We start from the raw sequence: 19898 nt of genomic DNA on the forward strand, positions 1-19898 counted from the left end.
AAGCATATTATCAATGGCCAAATCATGCTGTGTAATTGTGTAAAGTGATGACACATCACTGGAGACAAATAGATAATCCTCCTGCCAATTTAAATCAGAAACCAACTGTAGTAAATGACTGATGTCTTTAACATGTGACTTCAGTGAAACAGGGTAAACTTGAAGAAACTTATCCAGAAAGTGGGAAAGATTGGAAGTGAGGGACCCTCTTCCAGAAATGATGGGACACCCAGGTGGATTGTGAAGTGTTTTGTGAATTTTGGGTAGGTGATAATAGGTTATCGTGATTGGATGATTGGATGTGCTGAATAAAGGAACAAAAACTCCTCCTTGGATATAAGTCAATGCATCCTGTAGTGAAATGAATAGTTCATTTTGAAATTGCTTAGTGAATTTTATCAATGGTATGTGAAAAGATCTATTCACATACCATTGATAAAATTGATATGTTGCAATGTATTGAGGCAATTGTTGTAATATATATATGCCTAAATTTGTGTTTTATTTATGATATTGGATTTATTTTATTTTTGAACTGCAGTTCAGTTTTATATGTAATAAATTGACAATTAATATCAGCATCTGGGAATCCTGAGTGTTGATGCTGGCGCAGACACATTGTTTCTTTCTCCATTAGATAATCTCTAGTATCTTATATCACAACCCCTCCTCTCTTGTCAGCCGATTTTATTGTAATTGATTGATCTCTCTGGAGTTCTTTTAGAGCTTTTATCTCATGGGGTGTGAGATTTTCTCCATATTTAAAAGTCATATGGTTTTTCATGCAAAGGGTCTCAAATTCTTTCAAAGTTTTTTGGTAAAAAGTTTTTACTGGTGGGCTCTTATAGTTATGGGGATAGAATTGTGATTTATTAACGAAGACAAATTTAGATGCTGTAGTGAAATCACTACACTTCCCGGCGCTAATTTTTTACAACAGGATATTTTCCTTTCACTAAATTCTGTATTAATGTAAAAAATAGGGACAGTAGTGTCAGAAGTCACATAATTTTCTTCTAATAAATCACATAGATCGTTGAGGGGGATATTATAATCTTCTGTTAGGGGACTCATCTCCCAAAGGTTGAAATTTTTGGTAGCAAAGTACCTTTTCCTACATAAGTTTATAATTAATTTATTTAGTTCTAAAAACAAATCAAATAAATTAGGGTTTGAGGAAGGAGCACATTTGAACCCTTTTGCTAACAAACTCATCTGAGTTTCACTTAGTTTTTTGGTGGATAGCTTAAATATTAATTTTGGTATATTTGGGTTCTTACTTTGTATTTTTTTCTTTTTTGAAGAATCCACCATCCCTCCTTGCTTACCTCTTGTTCTTCTTTTCTCCTATGTTTTGGTGTTCTCCCTATTTGCGTTTTGAGGCGGTTGTGTTGATCTGGTGGAGATTGAGTTAATTGGTGATTTAAATCCCTCTCGTTGATCCATTGAAAAGGGACATAGGGCTTGTTTAACTGAGTTTTTAGTCTGTCATTTTTATTTCTATAGTCGTCATATTTATTTAAGGGTTCAGTTTTATCTGATCTGTACCTTTTAAAAAATTTAGATCTATAATATTGGGAGTCTTGTTGGCAATCATTGTAGGATTTTCTTGATCTATATTGATATCCTGATTGGACTTTTTTATTCTTAATTCTACCCCTGATATAAGAATTTTCCTCATTAAATGTTTTCTTATTGTAGGTCCTAACTCTGCCCTCAGAGTAATCCCTATGATCATGGGTAAATTTGTTATTCTTTTAATCTATAATTTCTTTCTCAACTTCTCTACCTGAATATTCCCCTCCAGATCTTTTTCTTTATATAATGGATGATCCTGGAACTGTTCTAGTGAAGTACGTGCATTTTCTAATTCTGTCTCAACTTTTTTATTCTCTTGTTTTCTATGTGACACTGATAATCTCATGTGTAAAAGCTCATTGATCAAGTGCATCATTCCATTTCTCCAAAAAAACAACATCATCTTTAAATGAACAACTCTTAAATATACGCAAGTTCCTGGGTATTCTTTTAGCATCAATGTATTTTTCCAACATACATTTGTTTAGCCAGTGTCTGGATTCATCCTTTAAACAAATCTTCTAAATCAAAGAACAAATCTTGCAAAGAGGTATTGGTTTCAGTAACCCCCCCTCTCTAATCAGCTCTATAAAAATGCTCCTGTCTTAAAATGTTCAGAGTAACATGCGAGACTCATCTTGATGTGGGAAGTCAATTACTCAGCTGCACCAATTAGGCAGTAAAAATGATGCACAGATACAAAAGTTAATGGTGCGCTCTGTATTAACTTCACAGACCACTAAACCAGATAGCTGCTAACACAGTGGGATCTGCACTCCACAAAAATTGAACATACAAATGAAAAAAAGTGAAGCGCTTACCCATACATACCTCCTGTGACCATCTGAACTTCTGTAAGCCTGTACTGTTCTGAGCATAAGACCAGGTGGCAACCTAAGTACCAATGAGTGCTTAAAGCTCTAAGGGAGCAACAGGGGTCTGTTATTTACTTGAAGACCTTGCCAGTATAACTCTAGTGAGCTCACACAAAGTAGTTCAGGTAGTCATAATAATCCAAAGGACAATCACACTTTCCCTCTGCAGTGAATAATTTATCTTAATCAGAACTAGCACTTAAGCCTTGTATTGATAAGAAATATAGAGAAAAAAGGTGAAACGTGTGTGGTCCCGAATGGGACAAGTTGCTTTGTATTTGTGTTTTTTTTTAGACCAAGACCTCATGGAATTCTTACTTGGACCAAAGATGACTCTATCCTATGGATTGACTGAGTAATAACTGGCTAAATGAGGGTGTGTAAGAGAGTGAATAATAATAATAATAATAATAATAATAATAATATTATTATTAATATTATTATTATTATTATTATTATTATTATTATTATTCTTTATTTTTTGTGCCACAAGGGTTGTAGATGCCTTACAAATGAGCAAAACAAGAAAACAGTGACTTCCATTACAAAAACAATGCAGGACAAGGACATGGTTTATAAACATTGTTGCATCCATGATCATAACACTCTAGTAAGCAGCAGGGTGGCAGCAACCAAGGGTTAGGTACCTTAGTAGGGATAATATCACAGTTTAAGTAAGAGACAGGAGTAGCACAAGAGGGAAGAGGGCCCTGCAAGTGAGAGCTTACATTCTAAAGGTGAGGGTTAGACAGACATGGGTGACACAAATGGGGTAGACAGTGAGGAAGGAGCAAGTAACAGTGGGCTAGAATGAGAACTGGATGGCTTTGATGAAGTAGTGGGTTTTGCAGGCCCATTTGAAGTTTAGTAGAGAAGTGGAGTGTCTGATTGGGTGAAGGCTATGTAAGTGAGTGCGAGAAGCTTGAATTGGGTTCTGAAGGGGAAGGGAAGCCAATGTATGGCCTGTAAGAGAGGGAAGGCAGATATACTGTAGAATGTTTGGAAGATGAGCTGGGCAGCAGCATTGAGGACAGATTGGAGTTATGAGAAGAGGGAGTCAGGGAGACCAGAAGGCTACATTATCAAGATGACCAGTGAGTGGATGAGGGTCTTAGTTGCCTCCAAAATGAAAAAGGCTTATCTTAGAAATATTTCTGAGATGGAAATGGCATGACTGCAAAATGTACTGAATGTGTGGTTTTCAGAAGAGGGAGGAGCCAATGATAACTCCGAGACAGTGCACTTGGGGGCTAGAGCAGATGGTCGTTCTGCCAATTGATAATGACATTGTGGGAGGTGAGGTTATGTGGGAGGCAGGGAAGATGATCAACTCAGTCTTAGACTTATTAAGTTTAAGAAAGCGCTGAGACATCCAGGAATGAGATAGCAGTGAGATAGTTGAAGATACCTGTCAGGAGAGAGGGGGAGAGGTCAAGGGAGAAAATTAAGATCTGAGTGTCATCAGCATGAAGATGATATTGGAGGCCAAAAGTTCTGATGAGCTCACCTTAGAGAGACTGTATAGAAAGAGAATAGAAGTGCTCCCTGGACAGAACCTTGGGGGGCACCTGCTGTTAGTGAAAGTGTGGGCGGGAGTGAAATCATGAGAGGAGATAGATAAAGAGCAGTCACAGAGGTAGGAGGACAGCCAGGAGAGGGCAGCCTCATGCAAACCAAGGGAGTGAAGGATTTGTAGGAGGAGAGGGTGGTCCACAGTGTCAAAGCAGCAAAGAGATCAAGGAAAATAAGCAGAGAGCCCTTGGATTTGGCAGCAAGGAGGTAATTGCTAATTTTAGTAAAGGCTGTTTCTGTGGAGTGGATAGGATGAAAGCAAGACTAAAATGGCTCAAGCGGCGAGTGGGAGGAAGGAAAGTCAGTTACATGGTTGTTGATCAACTCAATGAGTTTGTATTCAAATGGGATAAAAAAGAGATATGGGACAGTAGTTGGAGAGAGTGTTAGGATAAAGGAACAGGCAACAGGAAAGAGGTAGTGTAGGATGTGGGAGGAGATAGGGTCAAATAGGTGGAGGAAGGAGGGGAGGACTAAATGAGGGTCATGACTTCATCTTCAGATGCAGAGTTGGTAAAATGAATAGAGGGGGGTTGCCTGGGAAGGGAGTGAAAGGGGAGCTGAGGGTCTAGTGGGCTGAATGTCCTGATGTATGGAGTAATGTTTAGATGTGAATTGGATGGCAAAATCAAGGGCAGAGAGTAAGAGTAAGGAGGGAAGATGAAGGCAGAGGAGGGAGTAGAAAGTAGCAAAGAGACAAGAGAGAGAGAGGGGGAGAGAGAGAGGGGGAGAGAGAGAGGGAGAGGGCGAGAGAGGGAGAGAGGGAGAGAGGGAGAGAATAAATTTGAAATGGAGAAAGTTTGCTTAGGAGTGGGATTTCATCCACTGTTGCTCGGCAGGCCCTCTGGACTACTGGTACCAGTGAGCCCTTGACATGGTCCTCCAAATGCCATAATGCCCTGGCAAGCCCACCCCCTCCAGCTCAACAACTAACGCACTTTTACATCAGTAGACTTGTAATTTGAAGATTATAAACATCTGGAGGGTGGGTTGTGTTGCTCTGAAAATGGTGGAGTGAAGACATTGGCTGTACAAGCATTTACTTAATAATCTCACCTAAAATAACAACCTACAGTATAACATCCATCCCCATATCTGCATTTCCTGCTGTATACACCCTGCACATGTTCTCTGGAAAAGTTATCGTCATGTGAACTAACCTCTGTTATACATTTACCAACACATATCAACAGCATTACGTTATAACAATAAATCTGTCATTATTAACATAACTGCTGGCCACATTCATTTTATGAGAAGAAGTCTGAGTAATTATCTAGATTTATCAATTATGTTACCTCCAACAACTAAATCTGTGCCACGTGCAGATCCAGGGAGAGGACTTCTCAGCATTGTCCTCACCTCACAGCAGTACCGCTTACTGTCAGATGATGTAACATTTCTTATGTGTAATGAGAGGTCCTCAGGGAAATTCACTACTGACCATCGTCCAATCTTCTGTGTCTTATTCTCCTCCTTCCATCTATTAAATATATTATTCATAGAACACAGGTCACTTCGTCCCATTCTCCAGATGACCTCTCTTATATTGCCAACTGTTTTTTTGTGGACATAACATGGTATAGTTACATTTTCTCCCACTGCAGCAGGAACAACATCCGGCTGTTCTACAGAGATATTATCTATAGAGAGAGGTGAGAAAAATAATCACACAGACAGAAGGGAGCTATGAGCCTGTCCCTCCCCCTGCAGGGTGACACAGACAGAAGGGAGCTATGAGTCTGTCCCTCCCCCTGCAGAGTGACACAGTGACACAGGCAGAACGGAGCTATGAGCCTGTCCCTCCCCCTGCAGGGTGACACAGTGACACATACAGAAGGGAGCTATGAGCCTGTCCCTCCCCCTGCAGGGTGACACAGTGACACAGACAGAAGGGAGCTATGAGTCTGTCCTTCCCCCTGCAGGGTGACATAGTGACACAGACAGAAGGGAGCTATGAGCATGTCCCTCCCCCTGCAGGGTGACACAGACAAAAGGGAGCTATGAGTCTGTCCCTCCCCCTGCAGGGTGACACAGTGACACAGACAGAAGGGAGCTATGAGCCTGTCCCTCCCCCTGCAGGGTGACACAGACAGAAACGAGCTATGAAGGAGGAGGGGGGGGTTAACCCCCTATTGTTCCTTAGCACACTGTATTATACTTGCAACAATATATGAAGACTATATGGTCATAGAAATTCAGAGATATTGGTTGCATGCATTTGCAAATACATGGCTGGACATTTTTAGGGGTGCACTGCGCCCCAGACGTGAACCCCTTAGTGTTAGGGACTGCTAATGACAGAAGCCGTGATGTGGCCTAGCAGCTTCCCATGTATTTGCAAAATTCATGCAACCAATATCTCTGAATTTCTATGACCATATAGTCTTCATATATTGTTGCAAGTATTATTTAGTGTGCTGAGGAACAATAGGGGGTTAAACCCCCTTCCTTTTTCTACTTAATATGACTAACTCCCTTTCATGCACCTGAATAGTACTGCTAGATTGATTGAGCAGCTGCCATTTTTGTTTAGAAGGGAGCTATGAGTCTATCCCTCCTTCTACAGTGTGACACAGTGATACAGACAGAAGGGAGCTATAAGCCTACTCAAAATTAATTCTTGGCACATTAGTGACAGAACGGGTGTTTAGGGATATATTTATTCGGAGTTGTGATTGTATTATTTGCATTTAAGGTATATTATTCATTAATTTATTATTATTATTATTATTATTATTAATAATAATTATTATTTTTTATCTATTTGATTTTCCCCTTTTTATTTTTTCTTGTGCTACTAACATATATATGGTGTGAGAAATATAAATTTAAAGCACATTTGAGAAATAATGGCTGGAGAGCATTTCTTGTCTAGGTCTCATTATTATTTATTGCTCCCCTACTTTTTTTTTTAGGTTAGGGTAAGTGTAAGGAGTGTACTGTATTTGTTATTGCACAGTATACTGTAATTCTTGTGATTATACAGCAATACTGTACTTACTGCGCCTTAGACACCTCCTCATCCGCTCTAGGCGAGGCCTGTCCCTCCTCAGCAGGTCCGACCACCTGCACTCCAGGGACCTTACGTTTCGGCGCTGGCCGAAACGCCTGTAGATTTCAGCACTCGCGTTTCTGTAGGCGAGCTCTTTGTCTAAATTCGTGGTGAAGGCTTGGTCCCGCCACTTCGCTAGGACAAAGAGCTCGCCAGACATGAACCTCCTCGCCCCTTATCGCAGCCATTTTCAATACGCATACCGTTCGGCGCATGACGCACGAAGCCGGCACTAATTCGCTCGTTACGGCAGGCGTCCGTGGTGTACTGTAGTGTAGTCATAACCGTAATGGCAAAGTAGTGTGGGCATCACGGGATTGAAAAGTTTCTAAAGTCATGAAATCACTATCACTACATTGTCACAAGTTTGTGGTGTAACGCTATACACAGTCCATTCACTACCAGTTTCTGCAGTTATGAAATCACTATTGTGTGGTGCAAAATTCAACCGCACCGTCAGTGGCACACTAGTTGTCCTAGCAGACGGGGGATGGTGTCCTTGGCAATGGTCACTATTCGTAGCATTTTTCAGGACACTAGGGCAGAGCTGACTGCTTACACTAAATGGATTAACAAAAGCATCCTTTATTATGGTAATGAGAGGCTCTTGCTTGCTTTGGGGGAAGGGACCTGATGAACTGTGTATGACTCTCGGCCCACTGGGCATGTGCCAGAAATCCCATCGCAACCCTCCTACTGGGCATGCGCCCGCCAGAGATGGAAATTCAACAGCATACCGACTGCAGTAATACAGCCAACTGCACATGCTCAGTGATGATCTTCCATACACCATAGCATAGCGCTACATGGCGTATGGCTTGGCGCCACAGATCCCATTATATCCCCTCCATTTCTAATCCATCGCAGATGGCTGACAGCCACCATAGCGCCAACCGTGTAATACAGAGAGCTCTCTCTCATACAGATCCCACTACTACTTACTGGACATGAGAAATCACTATAGTGTGCAAGGTTGGAACAGCATCACCATTGTCGCAAGTTTGCGATGCAACGCTATTTTGCGCTTCAAACGCACAGTCAGCTTTGAACACAGAGAGCTCTCTCACAGACAGAAACCACTCTCAGATACAGTCCAAGAGACGTCGCTATAGTTTGTAAGGCTGACACCGCATCTACATTGTCGCATGTTGGCGTTTTGCGCTTTAGGCACACAGTTAGTTTGTAATACAGAGCATAGTCAGTTTATAATTTAGAGGCTTCCTTCTCAAAGAGAGCGCACTACTGTAGTGGTTTCTGAAGTCATGAAATGACTATTGTGTACAAGTCTTGGACAGCGCAGAGTGGCGCAAGGGTGAAAATTCAACAGCATACAGTACAGTACTGTAGTAATACAGACAACTGTGCATGCGCAGTGATGATCTTGCATACGCCATGGCATAGCGCTACATGGCATATGGCTTGGCGCCACAGATCCCATTGTAACCCCTCCACTGGGCATGCGCATGAAATCCCATTGCAACCCCTCGGAGCTGACAGCCACCACAGCGCAGACATTGATGAAAGTTTTGCACTATTTAAACACACAATCAGTTTGTAATGTCTTACTTTTAAGCAGCCTTTTAAACAACAACATTACAGTATTACAGTACAACACTACTACAGTAGTTTCACTATAGTGTCCAGAGCAGATAGTGCCAATAAAAAAAATATACAGTATACGTTACGGTATATTCTTTTCCAGGGATCGAACCCGGGACCATAATTCTTCCAAAGTGATCACCTAACCACTAGCCCACATGCCAGCTACAGTGAACCGCACAGAGCGGCCTCATCCTTGTGCACTCCTCCCGCTGCTGTTTTTAATTAAAAAAACAATTGTCATACTGTAATTCATCCCATCTCAGTGAAAGCTGTGCGTGCATCTCATTAATCTACAGTATCGGTTATACCGTGATAACAACTCGGGCAACTTCTCTACTGTTCAGTTACTGCACAGTATGTATAATACTGTATGTGCAGTGATTTGCATCCTGTTATAAGATCTTACTGTAGGGTACAGTACTGTACTGTATGTACATTATGTGACATTAAAAATATTGGTTGTGCAAACATGCGAATGCTGTGAATGTGATATCCATCCAATTTACTGTAAGTTTAACAGTATGGCATTCAGTACAAGGCATTCAGTACAAATTACAACAGTGGAGCACTCGCCACCCAGCGGTTAAGCACTGTATTACATGCCGTAGCATATCCTTCATTGAAGAATACCATGGTACGCCACAAGTCCATGGCATGACTCAGAGGCCTGCACGCCACACCACAAGTCCATGGCGCGACTCAGAGGCCTGCACGCCACGCCATGAGCAACAAAATAGCTGGGCAGATCGGTATACCAAAGTTTGGGCTAGGTATACAGGTTGGGCGTTTGAGAGGTACTGCCTTTTCCTTCCTCTCTCTCCTCTTCCCTCGCATCAAGCATACTGCTGTTTTACATTTGTTATGTGGATGTTATGTCTCAGATTAAGTTTTTAATTTGGAATGTAAGAAGGCATAATGATAAGCTAAAGAGATCTCTGTAAAGCGGATATTACAGTATATGCCTTCCAGAAACCCTTAGTAAGTGGTAAGCAGATGTCATTAAAAAATCTTGGGTTGGGTGGGCATTTCATTCCTCCACAATGGCATTGTTATGTATGTCCGCTACGGCTCTATACAGACTATGGCCCTCATTCAGAGGCAGTCGCAAGAAGCGAGCGCTCGCTCTGAATGAGAGCGGCCACTTTACTTTTCTAGTGTGGCCTCCTGGTCACTAGCTAAGCTGTGGGTTAGCGCGTCCCCCTGCAGAGACAGACACAACGCTGTCTGTTAGAGCAGCAAATGAGAGTCAGATAGACTCTCATTGGCTGCTGCTGTGGAAAGCCGTGCTGGGATCAAGTGTCTGATCCCAGCATCGGCACAGCATCCGTGCCCGGCGCTGGTACAGTGTTTGTTCCCAGCACCGGGTAAGCCACCACGGCTGGTACCTGGTGAAGGGACCACCTGGTCCCTCCACCAGTGGCGGCGGGAGGAGCTTGGCTCCGGGTGCGAGCTGAGCGGAGCTCGCTGCCCGGAAGTCAAGTAGCGGCGGCAGTGGTTTGGCACTGGCCGCGACCTTTTGTTTGCAGTTTAGCAGCCAATAGCAGGCAGACGCGATGAGCCAATCGCAGCTCATCGCATCATAGCCCCATCCACTCGCGGCATCTTGAATAGACGTTGCTGAGTGGGAACATTCAGTACATCGGCGGAGGGGAGGAGTGAAGACCTCCCAAAGACAAGTGAGGAGCGGCGGGGCAACAGTTCCAGTGGCCGCGCAAGAAGCCAGAAGATGGCGTGATCAAGAAGGAAGAGGCGGTGCCGCTGGCCAGGACGGGCCAGTGGCAGAAGACAAGCTGAGGACTGAAGAGGACTGCGGGGGAGGAAAGCAAAAGAGCTAACGAAGCTCCCCCCCCGCAGCCTCTTCCACCGTACCGATAGGCGGCCTTGGGCCACCAGTATTTTACTCCTTCCTAGACCACCAGGGTTGTCGGGCACTAGGCCCGTGGGGTAAATTCAGGCAATAGGTGGGCACAAGGCCCGGGCAACATAGGGGCATTAGGCCCAGTTGAAGGTATATGCCCCCCAAATAGGTGTGTGACTTGGGCATTAGGCCCAGGTCACTAGAGGGCCCTCCTATTTGCCCTTTAGTGGCCTGGGCCTAATGCCCAGGTCACTCACACATATTAGGGGGGCAGATACCTTCATTCGACTGCTTAGGTGGCCTGACAGGCATACTACTACTGGGGGCACTGCACAGGGGGAAATGCACAGGGGGTCTAAAGGGCATTAATGTGCGGTATAATGTGTAAAGGGCATTAATGTGCGGCATCATTTTGTAAGGGGTATTGCTGCATGGCATAATGTGTAAAGGCTGGGCTTTGCTGTGTGACATAATGTGTAAAGGGCATAATGTGCAAAATAATGTGTAAAGACCGGGCATTTATCCTTTGATAAATATGCCTATTACCTAAAGTGGCTAACCATAATATCACTTTAAAACGGGACACGTGAATTAATTACAAAGGTTCTGTGACTGGCTGACTTCATGCCTAGATTTCACCTGGTTTTAATGAGCCACAGAACCTGTGTAATCCATGAGTGTCCCAGTTTAAAGGGATGATATGGTAAGCCTACTTATTCACTATGGGTTTTGTGAACAGACAAGTCATATTACCTGAAAGATCATGGAGGCATTAAAAAATGCATTTAAGGGGCTTGTGAGGATAACTGATGCTGTGGGGGGTATCAGATCTGCATTTTAGGGGCATGTGGGGATGTGTGGTGGCATATGGGGAGCACTAAAGCATAAATTATGATGGGACCCAAAAATGTTCAGGTAGGACCCCATTTTTTTAAAATGGTGGGTCTCTGGGACCCACAAATTTTGTCGCTCACCGCGATCACTGGTCAAGACCATCGCGACCATCGGGGCTTGCGACGAGACCCTAAGGTTGGGTCTAGGCAATGGCAAGCCCCAGGGAGCTTCCTGCTCTGATCGAGCAGGAAACTCCCCACTGACATCACTGCGGATGTCAGTGCGGCTGCCCACAAAACGGCAGGCGTTCCTCAACATCGACAGCTGCCCCTTTTTAGAGAGCTCCGGAGTGAGAGAATTTCTCTCTCGCTCCGGGGCATGCGCACGCGCAGTGCGGCCGCTGCATGTGCGCAGGGCCTAAACATCTATCCGGTTGCAAGTGCTCTGCGCTTGCGACCGGGTCTGAATGAGGTCCTATGTTCTGATTGTTTCCTAGTAGGGTTGTGCACCGACTCCCGTGTTTTGGTTTTGGATCTGTATCTCCTTCAAGGTTTTGGATCTGGATTTGGATTTGCAAACCACCCACATGTGGTTTGGTTTCGGTTTTGGATCTGGATTTTTTAAATGAAAAAAAAAAAGATAAAAAAGGGTACTTCCGTATCTTTGCGGCCCTCGCTACGTAACTTACTTAACCACTACGTAAGGTACTGTACTACTTACACTATTGACTCTTGCTAATGTATTTCTGCGCTGACGCCGTGCCCTAGGGCATTTCGGCACCGACGACGCACGATATATCTGTTTTGTAGAGCAATAACAATAATACAAGTCAGACTTACCTTTCTTTACCCGCCGAACACTCGCTGCATTTCTTTAGCCACCGAACACTCGCCGCATATGACCAGCCGAACACACTCGCCCCCACATATGACGTATCTTCACTAATCAGTGAAGATACATAAGTAGCGTAGCCAGCTGGGGGCCACAAGGATACGGAAGTACCTAAAAAAAAGTTTTAAAAACAACTAAAATCATGTAATTAATGCAAACCAAAACCCGAAATTCAAATTTAAAATCAGAGTTCCGAAATGCAAAAGATCTGAACTGTAACTTGGATTTACCCGGATTCACGAAATTCAGGTGGATTCGGATTTCTGGAGAACCGAACCGTACATCTCTATTTCCTAGTAACTAATTTGCTGGATGCTGGCTGCTATGTGGAGCAACTCACCTGTTTTGATTTACCTCGTTACCTGACCCCAGCCTGATGACTCTGTGATTGGTCTGTCTCCTTTCATTAGGGATTCTGGTTAGTTCCTGCCTAGTGGTGATATTGCTAAGTTTCTGCACCTAGTGAACAGTCACGCAGTTGATGCGCACTGTGCAGTTCCTGTTCCTGAACCCTTGTCTGTGTATAGTCACTTTGCCATTATATATCTGCATCCTTGAACCCTGCCTCAGTCCCCTGTGTGTAGTCCCTGCCAGTCCTGCTCCTGTGTCTGCCCTGTACCCATGTCCATCCCAGCTCTGTTCTTGTGGATTCCAGTTCATTTTTATCAGGTCCTGGTTCAGCTATACTCCAGCTAGTATCCTGAGTAGCTGGCCTGCTACAAATAGGCAGCTCCCCCAGCCCCAGCCCCAGCCCCCAAACACTTACCTTAGTTTCCTCAGTCTTCTCCTGTTCTGGCTGCTCCTCAGTCCGCACACACCATGGCTCCTCCTTCTTTCATTCTTTCAGTGGCACAGCATGATGTTATGATGTCATGTTGTGCCTGCTAACACGGAAAACTTTATTGTACGGGCAGAGCGGGGGGAGGGGGGGGGGCGGCTAGGTGTGAAGTGACCCAGGAGTGACCTCTATTGTGCGGCAAATGGGGTAGTAGTGTGCATCATGCAGGTAGGAGCAGGTCCCCGACCAGGCCTGTCAGTCACTAGATAATTGTAGTAGCGGGCTGCCGGCGGTACTAGGCACCAGCAGGCCCCCCGAGTGTCCAGCCGCGGCTTTGTTAGGACGTGGAGCGGGTGGGTGTCCGTGCTTGTACGGTGGCAGCAGCAGGGGTATGGGCGGACGGGCCCCTAGAGTGTCCGGACCTGGGACTCCAGTCCCGGCAGTAACCCCCCTGATGGTGGCCCTGCCAGTACACACCTATACCTGATTGCTGCTACAATTACCATTGCCTTCCTGTGATTCCAACACACACTCCGCTCCAGATATGATTAAATCTTGCCTTGATTGCTGCTAAACTCCAGGGTAATTACCCTGTGGATCCCTGCCTGTTTCATGTGCCCCATCTGCAAACTCTAGTGGTCTCATGCAAATAGTGCAGGTTCATTCCCAACAGGTGTCAAAAGGGGTTTCTGGACCTCATTCAGAGCCGAACGCTATTTGCGGACACTCGTTCAGAAAAAGGGGCCGGATATTTAAATTGAGCGCTCGCTCTTTGCGGTCTGTGGACGCCTCTATGTCTGAGCGAGCGTCCGAAACATGCACTCGCTATTTTGTAAAGACGCCCCTTGGCCGTTCGCATCATACATCATCTCCGCTATTTATTAGATTAATCGAGTACATCGAAAGGCATCTGAACTGCTCGCAGTGCTTGTGGTAGGTTTTACTTCCTGCAATCACTGCGAGCAGTTCAGGCTAAAAGACAACCAAGTGACGTGGTTGATGACGCTGCTTTGTTAATTATGCACACCCATTAAACGCCCGTTTTGACCATTTGGCACGCCTGCGTTCGGATCTCCACACGCCGTTTTCAAGCACCTTCCCCTGTTACCACCCACAAATGCCTCATTCTGTCACTCAAATTAGCAGGCATTCGCTGTTTTACCAGCGCACGATTTCCGACCGCAATGACTGGTTGGCACATGTGCATTACGACCCATGCGCAGATGTGCGAACATTGCTCGTAGCGAATGAGCGGCCGCTTACGAGCGGCTCTGAATCAGGCCCTAAGTTCTAAAGGCACCCCACACATGGTACGATTTTTTTACTATTATTTGGCTGTTTTCGATCTATTGGAACAACAAATCATTTTAAAAGTGATGAGTGTATGCATGATACGCGCTGTCGAATGTCGTTGATTGTGGTCGCTGATCTCTTGAACATGCAGAAAGATATCGACCTATCATTCACGATTTGGAACACATCGTTCTGTGTGTATGCATGATGAATGATGTGATGAATGATGAGTCGTAAATTATCCTGGCCACTCCCCTCCTCCATTTTGTACCAGCCAACGAAGAGACAGAAGATGCATCGTGAGGTTGTTTGCTGCCAACCGATATATTGTTAACAATTTGCAGTCATTAACGACCCATCTATATTGTTTGTACAATCGTTCCATGTTTATGCACAATATGGTTTGTCCGGGAGTGTTCAGGAGTTTTAGGAAAATGCCAAACAACATTGGATCATTTGCAAATTGTACCATGTTTATGGATTCTTTGCAAATGGATATAGGGGGACGGTATGTATTTATTCAATGCTGGGTTAATTCTATGCCCCTGCTTATATTGGCAATTTATGTTCCTCCACCATATACTCACAAAATAGCTAAAAAAGCTATTGAATGTCTGGCTTAGTATCCAGACACATCTACTGTCTGTATTGGGGACTGTAATAATGTGGTAGATCCCTTGTTGGACCGTTGGAAGCCAAACATCGGCTCCCTTTCTGCTAGAAGGAGCCAGTGTTGCTGCAGTGGTGGCAGATATTGTACTGATAGATGTGTGAGAAACCCAGAACTGAAGAAATATTCCTGTTTATTCACATACTCATGGTTCACTATCTAGGATTGATCTTGCCATCATTTCTACTAAATTGGTATCTAGAGTGGTAGCAAATTTAGGGGGTCATTCAGACCCACTCGCGAGCGGCAGTGGGTCGATGTTCCCCACTGCGCATGCGCACGACGGAGGGAGCTCCGTCGTGACATGCGCGAGACCCGGCGAGCGACGGGCTTCCCATTGCTCCGGGTCTCGCACCAAAGGGGGCGTGCTGTCGATGTTGATTGACAGCATGACCCCTTTGGTGGGCGTGCCGGGGGCGTGCCTGCCAGACGGAGGCGTTCCCATGGGAGCGCCTGCCGTCTGAAGCCGGCCCAAGTGACATCACTAGTGATGTCAGTGGGAGTGATTTTGGCTCTGATAGAGCCAAAATCACTCCAGGGCTTGTGGCTGGGAAACCCGACCGCAGGGTTTCCCTCGCAAGTCCGATGGTCGCGATGGTCAAGACCATCGCGACCATCTTTTTGGACGCTCGTATATGCTGTGGGTGGTGACCCACAGCTATACGAGCGTCCAGGAGGACGCTCCATTTTAATGGAGGAGGGCCCTGATTCAGGCCCTTAGTTTTGAGTTAAGAGGGATATCAGATCACTACCTTTTGGTTAAGACTTTGGATTTGGGATTGCAGAAGGGACAATCATTTTGGAAGTTTGATCCTTTTTGGTTTAGCCATATGGGTGATTGTTTAGATTTGGAAGCAACCTGGTTGGGCTATTTTGATGTTAATAATGGCTCTGCTAGTGTGGAAATAGTAAAGGATGCTTTTAAATAATTTGTAAGGGGAACCCTTATTAAGCGTGTGGTGGAACTTAAATCTTTCTATAAAAAATAGGAGACACAATTAGAATCTAAGGGCCTGATTCAGACCCGCTCGCAAGCGGGTCGATGGTGGCCCAGTGTGCATGCGCATGACGGAGCCGGCTCCGTCGTGCGCATGACCCGGATAGCGGCGGGCAAACCGTCGCTCCCGGTCTCGTACCAAAGGGGGCGTGATGTCGATGTTGAGTGACAGCACGCCCCCTTTGGTGGGTGGGCCAGGGGAGTGGCTGCCCAAACGGAGGCGTTCCCATGTGAATGCCTCCGTTTGGGGGCGGCCCCACTGACATCACGAGTGATGTCAGTGGGAGAGATTTCGGCTCTGTGAGAGACGAAATCTCTCAGGGGGCTTGTGGCAGTGAGACCCTACCACAAGGGTCTCGTCGCAAGCCCGATGGTCGCGATGGTCTTGACCATCGCGACCATCTTCCTGGCCGCTCGCTGTAGCTGTGGGTGGTCACCCACAGCTATGCGAGCGGCCAGGAGGCCGCTCTAAAAAACAGGAAGGCCGGCCCGGATACAGAGCGAGCGCTCTGTCAGAGTGTCCGGCTCTGAATCAGGGCCTAAGTGTAGGCAGGGAAGAATATATAGATATATTTTTTGTTTTTGTTTTTATGTTTTGTGTTTTAGTTTGGCCTTGATCTGTTTCTGTGTTTTTGTACTGTATGCAACTGTACATAGTGTACGGTTGACACCTATGATGTGCAATGTGTATGTATTCTATATGTTGTCTGAAATAATTGTATTTGTCTTATTTTTTTTAAATAGGAAACTTCATAAAGGAATACTGAATTAAAAAAAGCCTGTTTCTCACCTGCAGTGATACAGTCAAAAGGAAGCTATGAGTCTGTCCCTCCCCCTGCAGGGTGACACAGACATAAGGGAGCTATGAGTCTGTCCCTCCCCCTGTAGGGTTACACAGTGACACAGACAATTGGGATATATGAGATGTGACTGATGAGTTTTACCTTTGAAGTATATAAATGTTCCAGGACGATTTTGCCATTGTTGTGCTGTATCTGGGATTGTTCTGTTATTTTTTATGTGGACCCGGCAGCAGAACAAGGGACCATCTGTCGTCCTCAGGTCCTGGATTCTGATAGTTGCTGTCCTCTGTTCCTTGGGGTTTCCTACCAATGAGATCCGTCCTCTGTAGTTATTATGTGTCCAGCCTTCTGTGTGATTGTAAATGAACTCTCCATTACCACAGGGGCTGCTGTTTCCCTGTCTCCAGTACACTCTGACCTCTGTGGAGCTGTCCCAGTGCTTGGGATAACTGAAGTTACATGGAAGAGTCACTGATCCCCCTTCCTCTACTATTATTGTGCCTGGTTGTTCTGTACAATATGCATTATCTGGGTCACAATAGGCTCCTCCTAAAAGGGAGAAAGATCATTAATTTCTCTTTTGTCGAGTTGGAAAAATGACATATTGTTTTTCTGATTTTAAACTCTCATTATTTTGTGTTTTGTCACTTTTTAGTATTGTTATGTTTTAAAGTATGCAGGGGTATTTCAAGAGTATGCAGTCTCAATTCAGGGCCCCGTCCTCTGTTTCTGGTGGTCGGCAGTGCACTCAGCGCAGTGCCAAACCGGTAGACTCTGGGCACTAGTCTGTGCCCAGAGTCTACAATGCATGCACAGGTCACTGGGAAAATTGTGTTCTCCATACTGTGCATTTGCAAAATGTCTGGAAAATTGCCATGATGGCTATTTTCCTGGTGCTTTTAACAGCGCAAATCCATTTTGTTCTTAAGTCTGCAAAATATGCCACCTGGACACAGCAGTATATGGTCAGGTAAGGAAGGGGTTATTCAAATGCCAGTAAGTTTTAAGTTAAATGCCAGTTCATCAGTTCTGCTGCAATTAATGACAAACAGATGTATTTTCTTGAACAGACTGGAATGTATAAATTTGTGCACTTGGGGCCTGATTCAGACCCGGTCGCAAGCCGCATGCGCGAGACCCGGCTAGCGATGGGAACTCGATGTTGAGTGACAGCTCGCCCCTTTTGGTGGGCGGGTTGGGGGGGTGGCTGCCCAAACGGAGGCGTTGCCATGATAATACCCACGCCTACCGTTTGGGGGCTGCCCCACTGACAACACTAGTGATGTCAGTGGGAGAGATTTCGGCTCTGTTAGAGCTGAAAGCTCTCTGGGGCTTGCGAGTAACGAGACCCTACCACGAGGGTCTTGTCGCAAGCACCGATGGTCTTGATGGTCTTGATCATCGTGACCATCATCCTGGCCGCTCGCTATAGTTGTGGGTGGTCACCCACAGAAATGTGAGCGGCCAGGAGGCCACTCCAAAAATTAAAAAAAAAATGCCCTGATTCAGAGCGTCCGGCTCTGAAACAGGGCCTTGGATCAGTAATGGCAGAAGTGAGATGCATGTGGTCTCACGCATACACTGGTGTCCAGTGTCTCTTTTCTCCATACGATCATATGTAAGCTGCAGCAGAGAAAGCCCTGAGGGTGACCAAGAACTCAGTCCACTTTTCATAGAAAATGGACAGATCTGACAACCTGGGGATTTCCACTGAGATGCCCAGCAGTACTGACCACTGGAAAGACATCAAGGCATGTTCTGGGGGTGGAGATGCCAGGACAAAATCCCGGGTGAGTAAAAATATTTGCTCTCCTGGCATCTGTACCCCCATTGCAGCTAACATTCTGTCCTGGAGTCAGTCCTGGGTAATTATTGGTCACCCTGAAGGTGTTGTTGTTTAAAATGTTAGAATCTGTTGTTATCTATTCAGTGAATGATAGGTGAATGTTTGAATTCTTGTTTGCCTGTTTGTGATGTACCAAACCTGTCCTTATTGTGTTTGTCGAGTAACTTTGATAATACCCATGGATTTAACTTAAGAAGAGGGCCCCACTCAGTGGTTTGTTTATGAAATATAATAATTCCATGAAATTCCATTAGATTTAGAAAAGTACATCATACGGGTACTGGAGGAAGGATTTGATACATTTATAGCAGGGTGTTGTCTTTTTTAGTGTCTGAAGAACAGAAAGGTAGACCCTGGCAGACAGTGTGTTCAGAAATAGGAGGAGAGTTGCATCAAGACAATAGTGTTAATAACTGAAACAGGAAAATTCAATCTGACTGTTAGCCTAAAGATAAACATTTCATATTATTATTGTGGACAGGAATAATAACCTCTAAAGAGGAAGACCAATAGCCTGATACTTGGATCATAAGGGACTTAGGGCCTGATTCAGACCCACTCGCAAGCGGCTGTCCGCTCGCAAGTGGGTCGATGTTGTGCACTGCGCATGCGCACGACGGCGGGAGCTCCGTTGTGCGCATGCCCCAGACACGACGAGCGAAGGACTTTCCTTCGCTCATTATGTCTGATCAAAGGGGGCGTGCTGTCGATGTTGATTGACAGCACGCCCCCTTTGGTGGGCGTGCCGGGGGCATGCCTCCCTGACGGGGGCGTTCCCAAGGGAACGCCTACCGTCAGAAGCCGGCCCACTGACAGAGCCAAAATCACTCCGGGCCTTGTGGTTGAAAAACTCAACCGCAGGCTCCGGCTCGCAGTGGCGATGGTCGCGATGGTCAAGACCATCGCGGCCATCAACCTGCACGCTCGTACAGGCTGTGGGTGGTGACCCACAGCTATACGAGCGTCCAGGAGGACGCTCCATAATTATGGAGGGCGGCCCTCATTCAGAGCGTGCGCTCTGCTCAGAGCGTACGGCTCTGAATGAGGGCCTTTGATCCACCAAAGTTAGACGAGGGACTGTTCTAACAATGGGAAATGGCGATAGTAAGCCGGTGCCTGAGGGTACTGCCACTCAGGTGATAAAGAAGCTTTATGGGAATCAAAGTGGAACATTTGATGAATGTGTTTAAAAAGGCTGACAACCCAGAGACTGACTGGTTTAAACATCACAATATGATAGATGTGA

General features: G+C 45.4%; 1 protein-coding gene across 1 annotated transcript in view; it reads right to left on the reverse strand.

Annotated features, from left to right (window-relative positions):
• Positions 1-19898, reverse strand: part of LOC148506831 (sialic acid-binding Ig-like lectin 12) — a 112506-nt gene that overhangs the window by 34341 nt on the left and 58267 nt on the right. The window contains exons 2-3 of the mRNA XM_088446079.1: positions 16948-17355; positions 5324-5668 (exon numbers count right to left, since the gene is read on the reverse strand). Coding sequence (XP_088302205.1) covers positions 5324-5668; positions 16948-17355 — 753 coding nt within the window. The remainder of the gene's footprint in view (positions 1-5323; positions 5669-16947; positions 17356-19898) is intronic.

This window comes from Taudactylus pleione, unplaced genomic scaffold, assembly GCF_031769625.1.
Source record: "Taudactylus pleione unplaced genomic scaffold, aTauple2 ptg000393l, whole genome shotgun sequence".
NCBI lineage: Eukaryota > Metazoa > Chordata > Amphibia > Anura > Myobatrachidae > Taudactylus > Taudactylus pleione.